The sequence below is a fragment of the Quercus suber genome, unplaced genomic scaffold, assembly GCF_002906115.3.
Source record: "Quercus suber isolate HL8 unplaced genomic scaffold, Cork oak 2.0 scaffold_345, whole genome shotgun sequence".
Taxonomy (NCBI): Eukaryota; Viridiplantae; Streptophyta; class Magnoliopsida; order Fagales; family Fagaceae; genus Quercus; species Quercus suber.
The window spans coordinates 178,585-197,922 of NW_027069797.1; the positions used below are offsets into that span (position 1 = coordinate 178,585).

The following is a 19,338-nucleotide window of genomic DNA, read 5'->3' on the forward strand; positions in this document are numbered from 1 at the left end:
GAACTCGAGCCTCATAGGCTCGAGATGCTATATTCCTAACTAGTTTTAAAGAGGTGCTTACTAACGAAGTAGTTTCCTCAAATCATGCTATGTTGCAAATACACTCAAAGTTAGACATCAATTTTGACACCAGGCATCAATTTTGACACCAAACTCAAGTGAAAAGCACACATTTGAACATCGCTATGTTTGTTTTGACATTAACATTTTCTAGAAAATGATTTTTTTTTCAAAAAGTATTTTCTAGATCTTGTTTCCTATATTTGTCAGCAACTTTAAAATGAGTTGGAAATTATTTCTTGATTTTCTTTATTTAGTTTCGTATGAGATAGATTTGTTTTCCATACTTAGCTTCATGTAAAATAGAGTTGTTTTACTTATTTAGCTTCGCATGACATAGAGTTGTTTTCCAAAACAATTTTGCAAAAAACAATTCCATCTCATGCCAAGTAAATAATGGAAGTTAAGATATAGTTTTCCTTTAACCGTTTTTTTTTTTTTTCCTTTGATACTACTAAACACAAGAAAATGCAAAAAATTATTTTCACATAAAGTTTTCTATTAAAACAAATGGATTTCACAAAGTTTTTTTAACACCTAAGGTGACAGGTTGTAATAGAAGTACAATAAAAGTAAAGCTCTTAGTGAAAGTGATGAACTAATCACAATATGTCATCTATTGGTAAAAAATTGTGCCGGTAGTATTGTTATTTAACTATTACATTCTTGAAACTGGTAGCTTGCAAAGCTGCAACACTAGCCTAAAAGACTGTTCTATCAAAAACTAATTCACATACAAAAGTATGTCTTTGTATTTAAGATTTTTAAAATATCTTTGAATTGTGTTGACATAAAAGAATGATTTCTATTTAAATGGGGATAGTTTTTAAAAAGTTAATAGAATTTTATTAGTCTTTTACTTTAGTCGGAAAAAAAAAAAAAAAAATACCCCCCTAACTGGCCGAGTTCGAAGGCACATAAGATTTTTTCAAAAAAGAAAATAAAGGCTGCTCACGTGGATTTGTTGAAACAATATTCTGTCTTTGCCTTTAACTTCTTTTCATGTGATGAATGGCAGGTTGTTGTTACCAAATATATCTGATAATTAAAGCAAAGATGAAGTTATTATGGTTTTCATTAAACCATTGAAAGTGATCTGACTGATTTCATCGCTTTCGGTAATGAAGTAATAATTTTTTGGGAGAGGAAAGCTTGAAAGTTGAAACCTCATTCCGAAGCCTTTGGTAACATGTTGCAAGTATCTTTATAAAAGCAATTTAATTTGACCCGGCTTCAAGTTATAAGGAGATTTGATCTAGATGTGCCAATCAGTTGAGTTACGAGAAGAACTAATATATGGAACTGAAATCGTGTTTTTAAGACATGATTATTGATTTCTACATAACATGAATAAAATTGTATTTTTGCCTTAAAAGTGGGTGTTTAATATACAAACTCATATCATATGCAAATTGAAATATTGTTTCTAAGACACAATTTAGGTATAAAATTAATACTATCTTAAAGAAATCCAAACCATAAATGTTTGGATGTCTGATACCTAAACTAATATGTAGAATTGAAATAGTGTTTCTAAGACATGATTTCGGTATAATATGAATACTATTGAATTTTTTCCTTAGAGAAATCCAAATCTTAGTTTTATATATTTGATATCCAAACTTATATGTAGAACTGAAATTATGTTCTTAAGACATGATTTTTGTATAACATGAATTATATGATTTTTTGCTTTAGAGATATCCAAACCTTAAAGTTTGGATGACTGATATCCAAATTGATATGTAGATCTGAAATCGTGTTTTTAAGACACAATTTCTATATAACAATAAGATTTTATATTTGCCTTAAAGGTGGATGTTTGATATCCAAACTCATATGTGAACTAAATAGTGTTTCTAAGACATCATTTTAGTATAAAATGAATAATGTTGAGTTTTTGCGTTAAAGATGTCCAAACCTTAAAGGTTTGGATTTTTGACATCCAAACTAATATGTAGAGCTGAAATCGTGTTTTAAAAACATGATTTCTTCATAATTAGAGGTGGATGTCTGATATCCAAACTCATATGTTCTGTTATTAATTCCCAAACATTTTGCAAATTCTTTTGCTATTTGTTAATGCAGTGCTTTGTGGTTTTCAAGGCGAATGGTGTTGCCAAATGAGTCTTGACCGGTAAAGTAACTGTAACAACTATTTGAATTTTCAAAGCTATAATTTTCGCTTTTAGATGGATATCTTCCTAGTTCCTAGTGATATATATATATATATATATATATATAAAATATGTAAGAGAAATGTTAACCAACGCACTAAGAATATTGGTTTTATTATTTTTAGAAACATTTTATTGGGAGAATAATAAAATAATAAATATTATTGACAACTTTTTATATTTTTCATGAAAATAGTGTTAAAACTTTCTTATTATGACTTATTAATAAATGCCCTAAAAATATCTGTTAACGTGACCTATAATGTAATTGTAAGCAACATTACCAAAGATATCTGTAAATGCGGCAATTTAAAGTTCTTAAGTTAAAAACAGTAGCTGTAAAAGTCACACTTCACTTATTAATGGTACAAGAAACAAAGAGATGGCACCTGGAGTACCTTGGAATGCACGACAACTTACAAAAAGCAGAGATTCTAAGGAAAAATAAAGCAAAGAAAAGCTACAAGCTCTTGTTTTCTTTATTCTCTTTTGTATTCATATATATTGCTCATCAGTCATCACAAGAAACAGCTCTTGACTCTGAAACCATGGCTTTACTTAAACGTAGCCTCCTCCTACTCTTTATGCTTGTTCTTCATGGTGTGCGCTGCAAACCAATGTATCACAATAATGGTACACACTCTATTTCTCTTGTGTGTGTGTGCGCGCACATGCATGTGAATAAGTGAGTTTTGCTCCAAGGGGAAGGAGATACCATCCATGGATTTTGCTTTATGCGTGCATGTAAATGTGACATTGTGAATATGATTTTTTTTTTTTTTTTTGATAGCGTGAATTTGATTTTTTGGAGTTTAACTGTTTAAAAATATTATATTGAATTGTTACTGCCCACATAGTTAGTATTATCATCAACTTTTGCATTCCAGACGTGCTACCTGAATGTTTTTGTACGGGTCCCATGTATAATTGTAAAACTTTGAATGCATGTCCCCATTCTCAGATTCTCACTTGTTATGAACTAGGCCTTGTAGTTACTGTTGTGTGTTCCTAATGGTAGGTGTCATGTAATAATTGTTGTTTGATCTTAATCGTATGTCATTACCATTGTAAATCTTTGTGTTTTTAGGCATGTTAATTGTGACTTGGAAGTCTGGAAGTGCAAAATTGAAAATTCAATTTGATTTTCAGTTTCAGTGGTATGAGAAACAAAATTTTGGAACATATATTTGCTCAATTCAAATCAGTGGACCGTATATAAAGAATTAGATACAACTCTTTTATAATTTGATTAAGTTACTAAACCAATTATCTGTGAACTTAATCTAAAAACCATCAGGCAGCCACCTTTTGTAAAATCATGAAGGTACTATGATAAAGTGAATTGAACAGTGCTTAAAGCATTTTTATGTAGAATAGTGTAGCCTGCAGAAGAAAAATGGAACAATTTGACCATTTTTATTTGTTGATGATATTTGTTGCTGACTTTGCAGTAGTATTTGGTACTTTCAGGAAATCAAAGCAGAATAGTTTTTGCTTTTTCTCTTTTTCTTTTTATTTTTCTTTATAGCTTTACTTTAGCATCTTATTTTAAGATAAATGGCACATTATAAAACTTGAATGCAAATCCAATAAGTTATATACTAGGGTGATTTTGTTTTCCCTGTTTTGGTTAATCGCTACCCCACTCCTTGCAAAGTATAAAATTATCAATCAACATTGGTAGATAGTTTTAGAACATAGAGAAAATTACTACTAAAATAGGTCAGCCTTGCTGCATTACCTTCTTATTCTTCATTTGTTTAGTGCTAACCCATGCAATTTTTACATCTACAGATGAAGAAGACGATCTCTTCGAAGGACTCAATGGTTACAGGTCATCATCAAATCTCCCCAACTTTACAGAGAACAGCAATGCAGCTTGCCTTGCTGAAAAAATTGCAGACAAATTAGATGCCCTATCTTGTGAAAATGCCTTCGACTACAGCTCTGCTCCAGGCAACAAGCCTAATTTCACTGACTTTGACAAGCTCCTGGATAAGTGTGACATAAATGGCAACAACACACTTGATGGGGTCATACTGCCTGTTTGTGTGCCCAAATTAGACCCAACTGCGGTCCTTTCTAATTATACAAATTCTCAATATGCAAAATATCTTAATGATTCTAGCTACACCGGGGCCGGGATTGGCTCTGAAGAAGATTGGATGGTGGTCATTTTGAGCACTAACACATCAACCGGAAGCTTTTCTGGTGCAGTTTCTTTGATTGCTAATATAAGTATGAGTAACTACCTGGTGGCTTTGTTCTTTGGATTGCTTGTAATTTCAGTGAGCTGAAATGCTCCAGGTGCTTGCCATTTATACAAATTTTCCTCTTTTTTTCAGTGTGTTTGATGTGTAAATTTGTGAACTTAGCAGAGAGTGTTTCTCTTTATGTAACATATTATGATTGCGATTGTGCATATTTCTTATGGCAAGTTCATTGTTGCTTAATAAGTAAGATCTGCATAACAAATTTTAGGGAGTACATGAAGAATGAATGGACTATGCTTTGTTAAACTAACAGGGTATTATTAGGGGGTAAAGGGCCTTTATTAGTATCTTCAAATTATTTTAAGCATATTTTTAGCATGACCTTGTTTATTTAAGGCACTGAAAATGATGCATGAAGACAATGTTGACTAAAGGTGTAAAAAATGATAGATCACAATGAGATTACTAGTTCCCACATAGAAGACAATGTTGGTAATGGAATCTCGGTAATGAAGGGAGATAAAGTACTACCAGACCCTGGTTTTGACAAAGAAGTAGAAGCCTCTCTACTTGAAGAATCATCCATGGTGCATGAAGATCTATGGTTTGATGAAGTCAAAAAGGTTGATACTCCAATTCCACATGTTGGGTTTGTGATTCTAGAAGAGTTTCATAAGGTGGAATACAAGGTTTATCTATTATCAATGCTCCCAAAGACAATTCCTTCACTGCAGCAAGTGTCATGTATTGGATTTTTCATCCTTCAAAGCTTAAAAACTCAGGGTTGAGTTTTCTCCAACCAAGGGAGTATAATGCAGGAGCAAAACAAAATTTTTATTTTATAATTTATATTTTCAGATTTTGTATTTATTTCATAGGAAGTTGGATAATTGTAAACTTTTATTCAGATAGAGATTAGATTTGAGATTAGATAGGGATTAGTATTCTGAGTTCAGTTAGGATTAGTTTTTGTTAGTTGTTATCTTTTACCTCTTTATTTCCTAGAAGCTCTAAGTCTATATAAGAGCCTGTTTTATTTATGTTTGATAGGAGACAATGGATTGATTAATGATATTCCGATTGGAGATTTTCCAATAGTTGGGTGTTGATGCCTAAGTTTTGCTTCGTGCTAATTCCAAGTGACCCCTAAGTTAGGGTTTATCTTTACTTTTCTTGTTAATTTTATTTGTCCTGCATAAATGGTGCTGAATGTGGTGGTGGAACCACAAGAACTTCACTCATAGAAACAAATTAGTGTTACCCTTCCTGTAGCAGATGAGGAGTTGACCAACTAGAAGCTTAATTAAAGTAGGTTTAGCAAGCAAAGAACTATTTCGTGGAGCATAAGAGCATCATCAATTGATATCACATCAATTTTTACTTACTGAACTTCCTTTAGAAAAATATGATAGATTTTGTAACAATAAAAAAGATGAAATGTAAACTTCTAACTACATACACGTCATTGACATAAATCCAATAAACGCCTTGTCCCCCCTCCTCGCATGCCTGGGGGGCGGGGAGTGGGGGGAAGAAAAAGGATTTTACACATCTCCTTAGCAGCATAATTATTTCCCAGGATTGTTTTTCAATGTGCATGCACTTTAAAAGAAGGCACCTCCAAGCAGCAAGTCAGATAGATGATGAGTTAAATTGACATCACCAACATTCAGTATTCACATAGATGATTGGAGGCATCTTTAAGCAGTATCAACTTCCATTTTCTCCGATAATTATGGTGAGATTGGCCACATGAGTTTGAAGCAGCATACAAACATCACCATCCAAATGTTAAAACCAATCAACATGTTGGGTTGAAGTTTTGGGTTGCTTCTTCAGCTTTTGGTACCGATTGTTCTCAAGCTTGGCTCTAACTGTAAGAGAATAAAGCAATTCTGCCTTGGGGCGTGCTTAATATACTAAGATATCAAATAAACGAGAAATAGAATCATAGTTAGAAGCTATAAGATATATCCCAAAATTGTTAGATAGTATATGTGTTAGTGATATTTGATCACATCAAGGTTATTCATAACACAAACCAGTGCATGTTTATCCTGGTCTTTTGGCTGTAATAGATATGGAATGCAGGTTATATACTAATCAAGCTGAGTCAAGAACATGCTAGCTCCATTTCTTTCACAAGTGTGGCTACAGTGAAGTGATTCTATACAGTTCATTTGTATCAATTTTGCACCTACAACAGTCAACAGTGATTTCCAGGAAGGTAAGAGATATGACTATCTACCTGTCTAGTAGCTCCTCTAAGATAATTCTCCGTGAAGGTGTAATGTAATAAATACAACTTTTTGGGCACTGACCTACTGAACTTGGTAGTCCTCTCCATGACCTAATCATATGCACAGATGTTTTAAAACTGAAATTTAATTAATATCATTGGATCAAATTCATGTTAATAGTTGTTATAATACTACTGGAACTACCAAACTGGAAACCCTTTTTTTTTAAAATAAAAAGCCAAACTGGCAACTTGTGCCTTTTTTCAAATGAGAAGGCATGAGGGGCCCTTTTTACACATGAATATGGACACCTTGCAGATGATTCGAAAATTATATAGATATATGAGTGAGAGAAGAAAAAAAAAGATACCACATTTTGATTGGAAAAATAATTTAAAAGATAACCATCAAATGGAAAGAGAAAAATAAAATAAATATAGGAATCAGCACTTAGATTGGTTTGGAACAATAGAAGAAATGCTGAGTTACATATGTAACAAACCATTAAAGGTTATATCTAGAAATTTCACCATTATAGAATTGCTTACAAATTTTCCCTCTCAGATTATAGAAAATATTTCCCGTCATATGCTTGCCATAATAATGGATGCTATCACTGACCTCATGAAATGTATATTGCACTCAAGATCCAGCAGGGATCAACAAATGTTGAATCTGAAGAGTGAAGATGCTCCACTAAACAAATGTTTCCCTTTGGTTCCCATTGTTACTTAGATATTCAAAGAATACTCAGCAACCCAGCAATTATTTTCAATAGCTGTAGCAATTAGTAAAGCATCAGTATCTAAATAATCTGATTACAACATACAAGCATAGAATAATTCTCCTGAGGGAACAAAAACCATTGAATATTGAAATTTTAAATACTAAAGAATTGCATGACCAAGAATAAATGTTAAAAAGAACCACATGAAAAAAGGAAGAGATCTACACTACAATTTTCACAAGCATGCATATCTACAGGTTAAGAGGGTACTACTACTACTATTACTACTAGTCTACTACTACTAATAATAATTGTACTAAAAGATTAACTAACTTGTATGACAAGATGAAGTTCTGAAAATCATTAACATGATAGTTAATCATATATCTACTTTTATGGAAGGAAGTTATGCATTTGGAACACAACTCAACCCGATTATTGATACAAACACCTCATCTGATATGCTCAATTTTCCTATCCTCGTAATAAAACAAAGGTCAAGTACCTTAAAAACAGATTTATTTTGCTTTGATATGTTCTATAAATATATAGCTCCACTCAACTGGCAGGACACCATATGGACAGGTTAAAATAGGACGAAAATACATTCTTAAAAGTAAAAAACACAACAAGATCTGTGGAATTTCTTCTCCTTTATCATGGGTGGGAATTGTGGGATACATATAGAAGTTTTGGAATCATGTGATTTTCCCTTTGAAAACCTTTTTTTAATTAGTAAATAATTCATTAAAGGGCATGGGCAGACAACCCATGTACATGGGAAGTACACTAGAGATAATTTGGCTATATTTGAAGAATCCTCTATGTATTTCATGTTTATGTTTTGTTCTTCAAGGCTAAACTTAGTTAAGTTAACACTATTTCAGTATTTTGTCTCCCTTAGGCTTTTTTGATAGGTAGTCTTTTGTCTCCCTTATGCACACTAAATAAACATAAAATTCCTGACCAATAAGTCCATCCATGTTCACATCTATTCTTCAAGACTCTAAACATACCTTCAGTAGTTGACCCAGTGCATTGGTCATTTTTTTTTTTTTTACCAAGATACCCTTACACTCAGTTCTTATAATTCCTCTTGTTCTCTCAAATGCAGAACTGCCATGAATGAGCAGCATAAACAACATAAGAATTATTCTCCATTGTATATCAAACTGACACTGTTTACACAAAAAATTGTTTTAAACACCCATAAGCATTTACCTGTCTCATTTCGATTGTTTGCTAGGTTGTTACAGAAAATTTTCTAATAATGTTCATATCAATATGCATCTAGCATCCTTTTTCTTTTTAATTTTTATTTATTTTTATTTTTTTATGGGGTGGGTGGAGGGAGGGGTTGAGGGAGAATCAAATTCGAGATTGAAAAGTAGAAAGACTTATAGTTTGATAAATTCCAACTCAATTTAAAATGTCAAAATCATATAACAATTTCCATAGTTTTTTTTTTTTTTAATTTTTTTTTTTTTTATCGCTAAGTTACTCACACACCCAAGGGGATTTGAACCCTCAACCTCACCTGCGAAGGTTTATGGTTGTTGAAGTTTATATCATTGTCAGAGGTGCCATTTGGCCCAAAGGCCATTGGCAATTTCAAGAAAAAATAAATTTATCAAATCATCTCTTTGTTAAAATCGAACCCAAAACACTGACCAACTACCCAACAAGAAAATAGTTAATACACAAGGTTTACTGGAAAAAGGCCTAGTCAAGTTAAATTTATAGGAATGCAAAGAAAGGAAAATCTTACAATTTCTTAAAATTTTGGCATGAAAACTATTTCAAGTAGCATAAAATCTTGAAAATCATATTTCTGTGTCAATGAATTGCATCCCAGCTTTCTCTGTCAATTGTAAAAAACAAGAATTTGTAACTTCTTTTTGGATAAGTAAGAATGTGCAGTGTAACTCTCTCCCAGAATCGGCAATATCCATAATTGCCAAGTTTTGCAGCCTAAAGAAAGGATCAAGAACAACTTTGCTCCCCACCAAGTTAGCCAAAACACTGTCAATTAAATCACCATAGCTGAAAAATACAACCATTTTCTTTTTCTGTCCCAAAAGTACACCCAACAGCTATATCATAACTATGAGTGTATACCATAGACACAACACTTGCCAACCTCTATCATTGAACAAAGATTTCTACAAGTATGATCAACAAGGGAATAATAATGGATGTTATCAAACAAAAACTTCACAAATACAATTACCAGAGGTCCAGAATTTTAGAGGTCCTATGTAATTGACATTCTTCAAAGCAGGAAATGTTTGACTAACATTTTGCAAACTAAGCCCTGAACTTATCAATCAAGATTTGAAGTAGTCTCAATGTCAAACAAGGTTTTAAAAGTTTATCTAGGAGTGCATTTAATTATACTAGATAACTCAACCAGCCAAGTTATTAACAATTACTTCTCCCAAATCACCATGTTCTTAACATCAACATTTACAAAGTAAATGGTGTACCTTTAGTTAAGATACTAGACCAATATTCTTACCGAGGTTATGCATAAAATTTATGTTGAGAAAAGATAAAAGAAAAGAACCTCACCATCTAATGATATAAAATATGTTGATAAACAAGTAATTATGTAATAACCTGGAATGCTGTTGAATTTATGCGCTTTGTGACCTTTGTGACTTCGACCTTCGCATCACATGGGTGGTCGTGAAATTCAGCTTCCATGGTGATGGTGCTAAAGAAGCGCATGCGATGTGAAGGTTGAAGTCGCAGCTGGAACACCAATAAGTGTATTCCCCATGATCTCTTTTGCAGAGTCCACATTTGCTCTTCGCTTTCTCAAGATAATCTCTGGCTTCATGAAAGAGAATAAGAGGATGTAATGGGTGCAAGGGATGGTGCTACCCAAGGGGTAGTTCAGCACATGATTTATGATGAGTGTACTTCGGGCATCCACCTCTTGTAAACCAGTAGCTAGGACCATAAACTGGTTCTTGGCACCCACAACAAGTATCTCCACCTCTGTAGTCTTGACGGTAGACCAAGGGATGTTTTGAATCGCAAAAATGTTGAAGATGCTGTTGCTCCATCTTCTTCTATGACATGCAAAGTCACAGTCACAATCACCGACATCATCAAATTTGTTGTTTATAAAAAAGAAAAAGGGCATAATACATGCAAAGGGCATGGTGAATCCAAATACAAATCAAAGAGAGCACGTGAGAATTGGTGAGTTTAGAGTTGAATAGCAATTTAGTTTTTTATGGCTCTGAATTAGAATTGTAAAAGTAAAACATAAAATTCCTGACCTGTAAGTCCATCCATGTTCACGTCTAATCTCTAAACATACCTTCAGCAGTTCACCTAGTGCATTGGTCAATTTGTTTTTACCAAGACACCCTTACACTTGTTCTCATAATTCCTGCTTTTCTCTCAAATGTAGAACTACCATGCATGAGCAACATAAACTACATAAGCATTATTCTAAAATGTGTGACCCATTTTCAACCAAAAAATTCTCCACTGTATAACTAATCTCTCAATGAATTATCACACTAACACTATTTACACAAAAATTGTTTCAAACAACCATAAGCAGTTACCTGTCTCCTTTTGGTTGTTTGCTAGGTTGTGATAGAAAATTTCTAATAATGTTCATATCAATATGCATCTAGCAATTTGAAACTTAAATTTGAGATTGAAAAGTAGAAAGGCTAAGGAACTGCCAGCTTCAAGACAAGTTTGATAAATGCCAACTCAATTTGAAATGTCAAAATCAGATAACAATACTTTGGGTTTGAAAAAATCAAATAACAATTTCCATATTTAAAAAAAAAAAAAATATATATATATATATATATACATTATCTATTGCAGGGGGGGGGGGGGGGGGGGGGGCCTAAGAGTTCTCTTCGGGCCCACCATTTGGGTGAAATAGTTTTCTCTCCAGTTTGGAGAGAAAATAAGAGGGAGGGGGTGAGTTTGTTTGATGGAAAATTACCCATCTATCCTTTCCCCCTATTCAATGTTGTTGTTGTCGGTTTTTTTTTTTTTCACCCTATATTACATTCAGTTTTTTCCCGCTTATATAATATTAAATATTTTCTTCTTAGTAGAGGCATAGAAGTAAATTTTTACAATTTACATTTTTTATTCTCTCATTTTTTTTTTCAATTAAATAAAAGAGTTTTCTATCTTTCTATTTTTCCATCACCCCAACCAAACGTCATGAGAGAAAATTAAATCTCTTTTAATTCTCTACTTTTCCCCCCCTTCTCCATTTTCTATTGCCTCACTTTTTCACCCCAACCAAATGGACCCTACTAGTGAGAACAAATTGTGTGGATTGGACCTACTAAAGTTAGACATCAATTTCGACACCAAATTCAAGTAAAAAGCACACATTTGAACATCGCTATGTTTGTTTTGACATTAACATTTTTTAGAAAATGATTTTTTTTTTCAAAAAGTATTTTATAGATTTCATTTCCTATATTTGTTAGCGACTTTAAAATGAATTAGAAAATTATTTCTTGATTTTCCTTATTTAGTTTCGTGTAAGATAGAGCTCTTTTCTATATTTAGCTTATAGTTTTTCTTTAACCATTTTTTTTTTTTTTATACTACTAAATACAAGAAAATGCAGAAAATTATTTTCACATAAAGTTCTCTATTAAAACAAATGGATTTCACAAAGTTTTTTAACACCTGAGGTGACAGGTTGTAATGGAAGTACAATAAAGTAACTTTCTTAGTGAAAGTGATGATGCACTACTAATCATAATATGTCACCTATATGGTTAAAAAAATTGTGCCGGTAGTATTGTTGTTTAACTATTACATTCTTGAAACTGGTAGCTTGCAAGTTGCAACACTAGCCTAAAAAACTGTTCTACCAAAAACTAATTCCTGTGCAATTACATTAACTTGAGAAATGCAATTCACATACAAAAGTATGTCTTTGTATTTAACATTTTTAAAATATCTTTAAATTGTGTTGACATAAAAGAATGATTTCTATTTAAATGGGGATAGTTTTTAAAAAGTTAATAGAATTTTATTAGTCTTTTATTTTAGTCGAAAAAAAATACCCTCTAATTAGAGTCCAAATCTTTAGTCTCACTCTTCCTTCTCCAATTTGTGCTCCATAAATAAAAAAAGAGTGCCACATGGCCGAGTTGGAAGGCACATATGATGTTTTTCAAAAAAGAAAATAAAGGCTACTCACGTGGATTTGTTGAGACAATATTCTGTCTTTGCCTTTAAGTTCTTTTCATGTGATGAATAGCAAGCTGTTGTTACCAAATATATCTGATAATTAAAGCAAAAGATGAAGTTATTATGGTTTTCATTAAACCATTGAAAGTGATTTCATCACTTTCGGTAATGAAGTAATAATTTTTTGGGAGAGGAAAACTTGAAAGTTGAAACCTCATTCTGAAGACTTTGGTAACATGTTGCAAGTATCTTCATAAAAGCAATTTAATTAGACCCGGCTTCAAGTTATAAGGGGGACCACGTACATATTAGTTTACCAACAATCGGCTTGGATGGAAGGAATTTGAGTTCAAGAGAAATGGAATGAATTTTTTTTTTTTTTTTTTTTTGGATAATTCGATAGTTGAAAGAAGAGAAGGGGATTTGATCCAGATGTGACAATTAGTTGAGCTATGAGAAGAACTAATATATGGAACTAAAATTGTGTTTTTAAGATATGATTTCTACATTACATGAACAAGATTGTATTTTTGCCTTAAAAGTGGATGTTTAATATACAAACTCATATCATATGCAAACTGAAATATTGTTTCTAAGACATGATTTCAGTATAAAATTAATACTATCTTAACGATATCCAAACCTTAAATGTTTGGATGTCTGATATCCAAACTAATATGTTGAATTGAAATTGTGTTTCTAAGACACGATTTCGGTATAATATGAATACTATCGAATTTTTGCCTTAGAGAAATCCAAATCTTAGTTTATATGTTTGATATCCAAACTTATATGTAGGACTAAAATTATGTTTTTAAGACATGATTTTTGTATAACATTAATTATATGAATTTTTGCTTTAGAGATATCCAAATCTTAAAGTTGGGATGACTGATATCCAAACTGATATGTAGATTTGAAATCGTGTTTTTAAGACACAATCTCTATATAACAATAAGATTGTATATATGCCTTAAAAGTGGATGTCTGATATCCAAACTCATATGTGAACTGAATAGTGTTTCTAAGACATCATTTTAGTATAAAATGAATAATGTTGAGCTTTGCGTTAAAGATGTCCAAACCTTAAAGGTTTGGATTTTTCATATCCAAACTAATATGTAGAGTTGAAATCGTGTTTTAAAAACATGATTTCTTCATGATAAGAGTAAGATTGTAAATTTTTTTTAGAGAGGTGGATGTCTGATATCCAAACTCATATGTGAACTAAAATTGAGTTTCTAAGGCACGATTTCGTAATAAAATGTATACTATTTGATTTTTTTCATTAGAGATATCCAAACTTTAAATGTTTGGATGTCTAATATACAAACTGATATGTACCATTGAAATAGTGTGTTGAAAATGGAGGAATTAGAATTTATATTCCTTTCCATTATCTTCTATATAATAGTTTATAACCTTAGTAAAATAAAGTGAAATATTGATTGTCTCTATTTAAGGGGGTAAAATATTAAAGATATAACCATATATAAAATTACGAGACGGGTTCAAGTTACACCTGGTGTAACTTGATAAGAGTTACACTATTTGTATACCGTAGATTTGTAATTAATCTAATGGTTAAAAAAATAGCATTAAATGCTAATTGACTTATACCTCATTCACCTAATTAATAGCAATTTTGTTTCTCTCTCATTATTTATTATTTAAAACATTTTACATATATTCCTTTTATTGCCAATGACTTTACAAATATATTTGCAATATTTTGTTTTTTGTTTTGTTTTGTTTTTTTTTTTTTTTTTTTTTTTTGTTGAAGTGTTGTTTAATGACTGGCCAAGCTTGTAATTTTTTGATCTGAGATAGAATTTAATCTTCACAGAGACAATGTAAGACCAAGGTACTCTGTATTTCCCTCAAAATTATTCAATGCTAGATTTGACATTGAACATTTATATTTGAAATTATTTGTTAAGTTGATGACAATGCATTAATATTTTTTTTTAATAAAATACTATTAGCATTTTAATCTATAATATACAAAGTTTAATATAACTTAAATATACAAACACACGTTAAAAATAAGTTAAAATTTTTATAATAAAGACTGTATGAATGGATTGAGCTAGATCAATCACCTAGTTGGATTGAGTCAAAATCAAATACTGGAAAAAACTTTTTAGACAAAAATAGAGTGCTATAACTATTATCTAAATTTATTTTTTTGCCTTTGATTTTTTTTAAGTCATTGGCAAAAAAAGGAATATATTATAGTAAAAGGTTTTAAACAATAAATAAGGAGAGAGAAACAAAATTGCTAATAATTAAGTAAATGAGGTGTAAGTCAATTAGCATTTAATGCTATTTTTTTAACCATTAGATCAATTACAAATCTACAGTCTACAAATGGTATAACTTGAACCCATCTCTAAAATTACATATTCATTTTCTTTTCAATTTTTTTATGACTTTTTAAATTTACTAAAGAAAAATAATAATTTTATTTCTATTCCATTATTATATTCTGTTTTTAATTCCTAAACATTTTGCAAATGCTTTTGCTATTTGCTGATGCAGTGCTTTGTGGTTTTCAAGGCAAATGGTGTTGCCAAATGAGTCTTGACTGGTAAAGTAACTGTAACGACGAATTGACTTTTCAAAGCAATAATTTTCGCGTTTAGATGGATATCTTCCTAGTTTCTAATTATATATAAGGTCTGTTTGAATTGAACTTATTGTTGCTGAAACTAAAAACTGAAAACACTGTAACAAAATAATTTTTAAATGTGTGAATAGTGTTGTGCGGTCCATTTTTAATGGTTTTAAATACGTAAACAGTGTATGCACAGTACGTGAACAATGCATACACTGTTCATAATAGTAAATTTTGGCCACTAAAGTCAACATAAGCGGCCTAAAACAAAAAAAAAAAAAAAGAGGCAAAATGCGAAACAAGAAAGACGCAGACGCCGAACGCGGAAACCAAACGCTCACATATATATATATATATATATATATAATTATATAATGTAAGGGAAATGTTAACCAATACATTAAGAATATTAGTTTATGAAATATTTTAAAACACTAGATGATATCCTGCGCGATGCGCGGACTACTTTACAATTTCATTTGAAATTATTTTTATATTTATAAAAATCTACATATAATACTTAAGACTTATTTTGTTGTATAATATTTATGTTTGCCCACAATATTGTTAAATACTTTGAAATTTGATTTTTTTTTAATTCATAATTTATTTTAAAAAATTGTATAACATTGTAAGATTATAATATATTATAATATTTACCGTTAAAAGTAGATTGTATTTTTCAAATTAATTAAATGATTTTGAAATCTACAAATAAGAATTCAAAATATAAAATACTTTTATATACTAAAATTACATAAATTTAAGCAACATACCAAACACTTTCTCAATCACTCTATTCTCACAACCAAATATGGAGATCTTGATCATAAACACCAAATTAATTATCTCAATGGAATTAAGGAAATCATTTGTTAGTATCAACATAAAAAGAATGTGATTAAACAAAGAGAAATTTGCGAAAAACACATTCATTTATCAAAATTCAATTGACTTTAGTTGGACTTTTGTATCCTTTAAAAAAATGCGAAAAATACTTTTAAGTCACCATCAATTTTTGTTTTTACCACTATGGCTACATACAAAGAAACCTACAAATTATGAATTCTAACACAAAATAAAATAAAATAAAAAGCTAACTTCATAAATAATCAATTTGAATGTTTCTTTTTCTTTTTCTTTAGTTCTAAAATAAAATACATTTATAACTTTCCCAAACCAAAATCTCAAACACCCAAAAACTCCAAGTGAATCATAACCTTCACAAAATCTATAATGTCTAACTTCAACATCAAAACTGTAAGCTACCGTCATTGAATAAAAAACGCAAGCCCCCGTCCTTGGTCATAGCCTACTCATACGGGTTACAATCAAATGATACTGCAACGTTGGAGTTATGTAGGTGTCATTGAAAGGTTGAAACTAAATAACATCATTTTTTTCTAAGTGTATTTGAGATAGGATGATATGAAAGGCAATGAACGTGTATATAAAGGAGTAAAAGTGAAAATGATAAACGGAAATGCAAAGAGTTTTTTTGTGTGTGTGAGAGATGGAAGGTCTTGAAACATTGGACCAAATGAAATAAATAGTAGTCTTAAAATATTGAATACAAAATGTAACAAAAATTAGTCTTGAAACATTGAACCAAAGGGAATAAAGAGTCTTCACTTTTAAATTTGTTCTTATCTCTAATATGGCTTAAGGGTATCTTAATTCTCTTCATAGAGTACGCCACATGGCAGAATGTTATGCTCTTTCGCATGAGGTCTCTGCTTTTATATATATATATATATATATTAATTTTATTGGGAGAATGATAAAATAATAAATATTGTTGACAGCTTTTTATATTTTTCATGAAAATAGTGTTAAAACTTTCCTATTATAGTTTATTAACAATTATCTTAAAAGTATCCGTTAACATGACCAATAACGTAATTGTAAGCAACATTACCAAAAATTCTGTAAAGGCGGCAATTTAAAGGTCTTAAGTTAAAAACAGTCACGGTAAAAGTCACACTTCACTTATTAATGGTACAAGAAACAAAGTGATGGCACCTAGAGTACCTTGGCATGCACGGCAACTTACAAAAGGCAGAGATTCTAAGGAAAATAATGCAAAGAAAAGCTACAAGCTCTTGTTTTCTTTATTCTCTTTTGTATTCATATATATTGCACATCAGTCATCACAACACACAGCTCTTGACTCTGAAACCATGGCTTTCCTTAAACTTAGTCTCCTCCTACTCTTTATGCTTGTTCTTCATGGTGTGCGCTGCAAACCAATGTATCACAATAATGGTACTCACTCTATTTCTCTTGTGTATGTGTGCACACGCATGTGAATAAGTGAGTTTTGCTCCAAAGTAGGAGATACCATCCATGGATTTTGCTTTATTTGTGCATGTAAATGTGACATTGTGAATATGATTTTTTTTTAATTTTTTTTTTATTGCGTGAATTTGATTTTTTGGAGTTTAATTGTTTAAAAATATTATATTGAATTGTTACTGCCCACATAGTTAGTATTATCATCAACTTTTGCGTTCCAGATGTGCTGCCTGAGTGTTTTTGTACGGGTCCCTTGTATAATTGTAAAACTTTGAATGCATGTGTCCCCATTCTCAGTTTCTCACCTGTTATGAACTAGGCCTTGTAGTTACTGTTGTGTGTTCCTAATGGTAGGTGTCCTGTAATAACTGTTGTTTGATCTTAATTGTATGTCATTACCATTGTAAATCTTTGTGTTTTTAGGCATGTTAATTGTGACTTGAAGTCTTGAAGCACAAAATCGAAAATTCAATTTGATTTTCAGTTTCAGTGGTATGAGAAACAAAATTTTGGAACATCCATTTGCTCAATTCGAATCAGTGGACCGTATATAAAGAATTAGATACAATTCTTATATAATTTGATTGAGTTACTAAACCAATTATCTGTGAACTTAATCTGAAAACCATCAGGCAGCCACCTTTTGTAAAATCATGAAGGTTCTATGATAAAGTGAATTGAACAGTGCTTAAAGCATTTTGATGTAGAATAGTGTAGCCTGCAGAAGAAAAATGAAACAATTTGACCATTTTTATTTGTTGATGATATTTGTAACTGGCTTTACAGAAGTATTTGGTACTTTCAGGAAAACACAGCAGAATAGTTTTTGCTTTTTCTCATTTTCTTTTCATCTTTCTTTATAGCTTTACTTTGGCATCTTATTTTTAGATAAATGGCACATTATAAAACTTGAATGCAAATCCAGTAAGTTATATAATGAGTGATTTTGTTTTCCCTGTTTTGGTTAACCCCTACCCCACTCCTTGCAAAGTATAAAATTATCAATCAACATTGGTAGGTAGTTTTAGAACATAGAGAAAATTACTACTAAAATAGGTCAACCTTGCTGCATTACCTTCTTATTCGTCATTTGTTTAGTGCTAACCAATGCAATTTTTACATCTACAGATGAAGAAGACGATCTCTTCGAAGGACTCAATGGTTACAGGTCATCATCAAATCTCCCCAACTTCACAGAGAACAGCAATGCAGCTTGCCTTGCTGAAAAAATTGCAGACAAATTAGATGCCCTATCTTGTGAAAATGCCTTTGACTACAGCTCAGCTCCAGGCAACAAGCCTAACTTCACCAACTTTGACAAGCTCCTGGATAAGTGTGACATAAATGGCAACAACACACTTGATGGGGTCATACTGCCTGTTTGTGTGCCTAAATTAGACCCAACTGCGGTCCTTTCTAATTATACAAATTCTCAATATGCAAAATATCTTAATGATTCCAGCTACACTGGGGCCGGGATTGGCTCTGAGGACAATTGGATGGTGGTCATTTTGAGCACTAACACATCAACCGGAAGCTTTTCCGGTGCAGATTCTTTGATTGCTAATATAAGTATGAGTAACTACCTGGTGGCTTTGTTCTTTGGATTGCTTGTTATTTCAGTGAGCTGAAATGCTCTAGGTGCTTGCCATTTATGCAAAATTTCCTCTCTTTTTTCAGTGTGTTTGATGTGTAAAGTTGTGAACTTGGCAGAGAGTGTTTCTCTTTATGTAACATATTATGATTGTGATTGTGCATATTTCTTATGGCAAGTTCATTCTTGCTTAATATGTAAGATTTGCATAACAAA

The 19,338-nt window shown here is 31.4% G+C and overlaps 2 protein-coding genes and 1 long non-coding RNA gene across 3 annotated transcripts; 2 read left to right on the forward strand and 1 right to left on the reverse strand.

The window, feature by feature from the left end:
- The first annotated feature begins 2,663 nt into the window (after positions 1-2,663).
- LOC112020746 (uncharacterized GPI-anchored protein At3g06035) lies at positions 2,664-4,659 on the forward strand. Its single transcript, XM_024053302.2, has 2 exons — positions 2,664-2,870; positions 4,032-4,659. Exons 1-2 carry the CDS (start codon positions 2,786-2,788, stop codon positions 4,532-4,534), a joined length of 588 nt encoding a protein of 195 aa, XP_023909070.1. The 5' UTR covers positions 2,664-2,785; the 3' UTR covers positions 4,535-4,659.
- Positions 4,660-5,809: 1,150 nt separating this feature from the next.
- On the reverse strand, positions 5,810-11,248 carry LOC136061723 (uncharacterized). The gene is made up of 2 exons (XR_010623576.1): positions 10,037-11,248; positions 5,810-7,468 (listed from the first exon to the last, which is right to left on the reverse strand). It is a non-coding gene; the product is annotated as an uncharacterized LOC136061723 (long non-coding RNA).
- A 6,137-nt stretch (positions 11,249-17,385) lies between these two features.
- On the forward strand, positions 17,386-19,338 carry LOC111996199 (uncharacterized GPI-anchored protein At5g19250). Its single transcript, XM_024028154.2, has 2 exons — positions 17,386-17,498; positions 18,657-19,338. The coding sequence occupies exons 1-2, from the start codon at positions 17,414-17,416 to the stop codon at positions 19,157-19,159; spliced, it is 588 nt and encodes a 195-aa protein (XP_023883922.1). The 5' UTR covers positions 17,386-17,413; the 3' UTR covers positions 19,160-19,338.

Coding starts and splice junctions, on each gene's coding strand:
- LOC112020746 (XM_024053302.2), top strand. CDS start 2,786: ATGGCTTTACTTAAACGTAGCCTCCTCCTACTCTTTATGCTTGTTCTT. Junction 2,871..4,031: donor ACCAATGTATCACAATAATG/GTACACACTCTA, acceptor TTACATCTACAG/ATGAAGAAGACGATCTCTTC.
- LOC111996199 (XM_024028154.2), top strand. CDS start 17,414: ATGGCTTTCCTTAAACTTAGTCTCCTCCTACTCTTTATGCTTGTTCTT. Junction 17,499..18,656: donor ACCAATGTATCACAATAATG/GTACTCACTCTA, acceptor TTACATCTACAG/ATGAAGAAGACGATCTCTTC.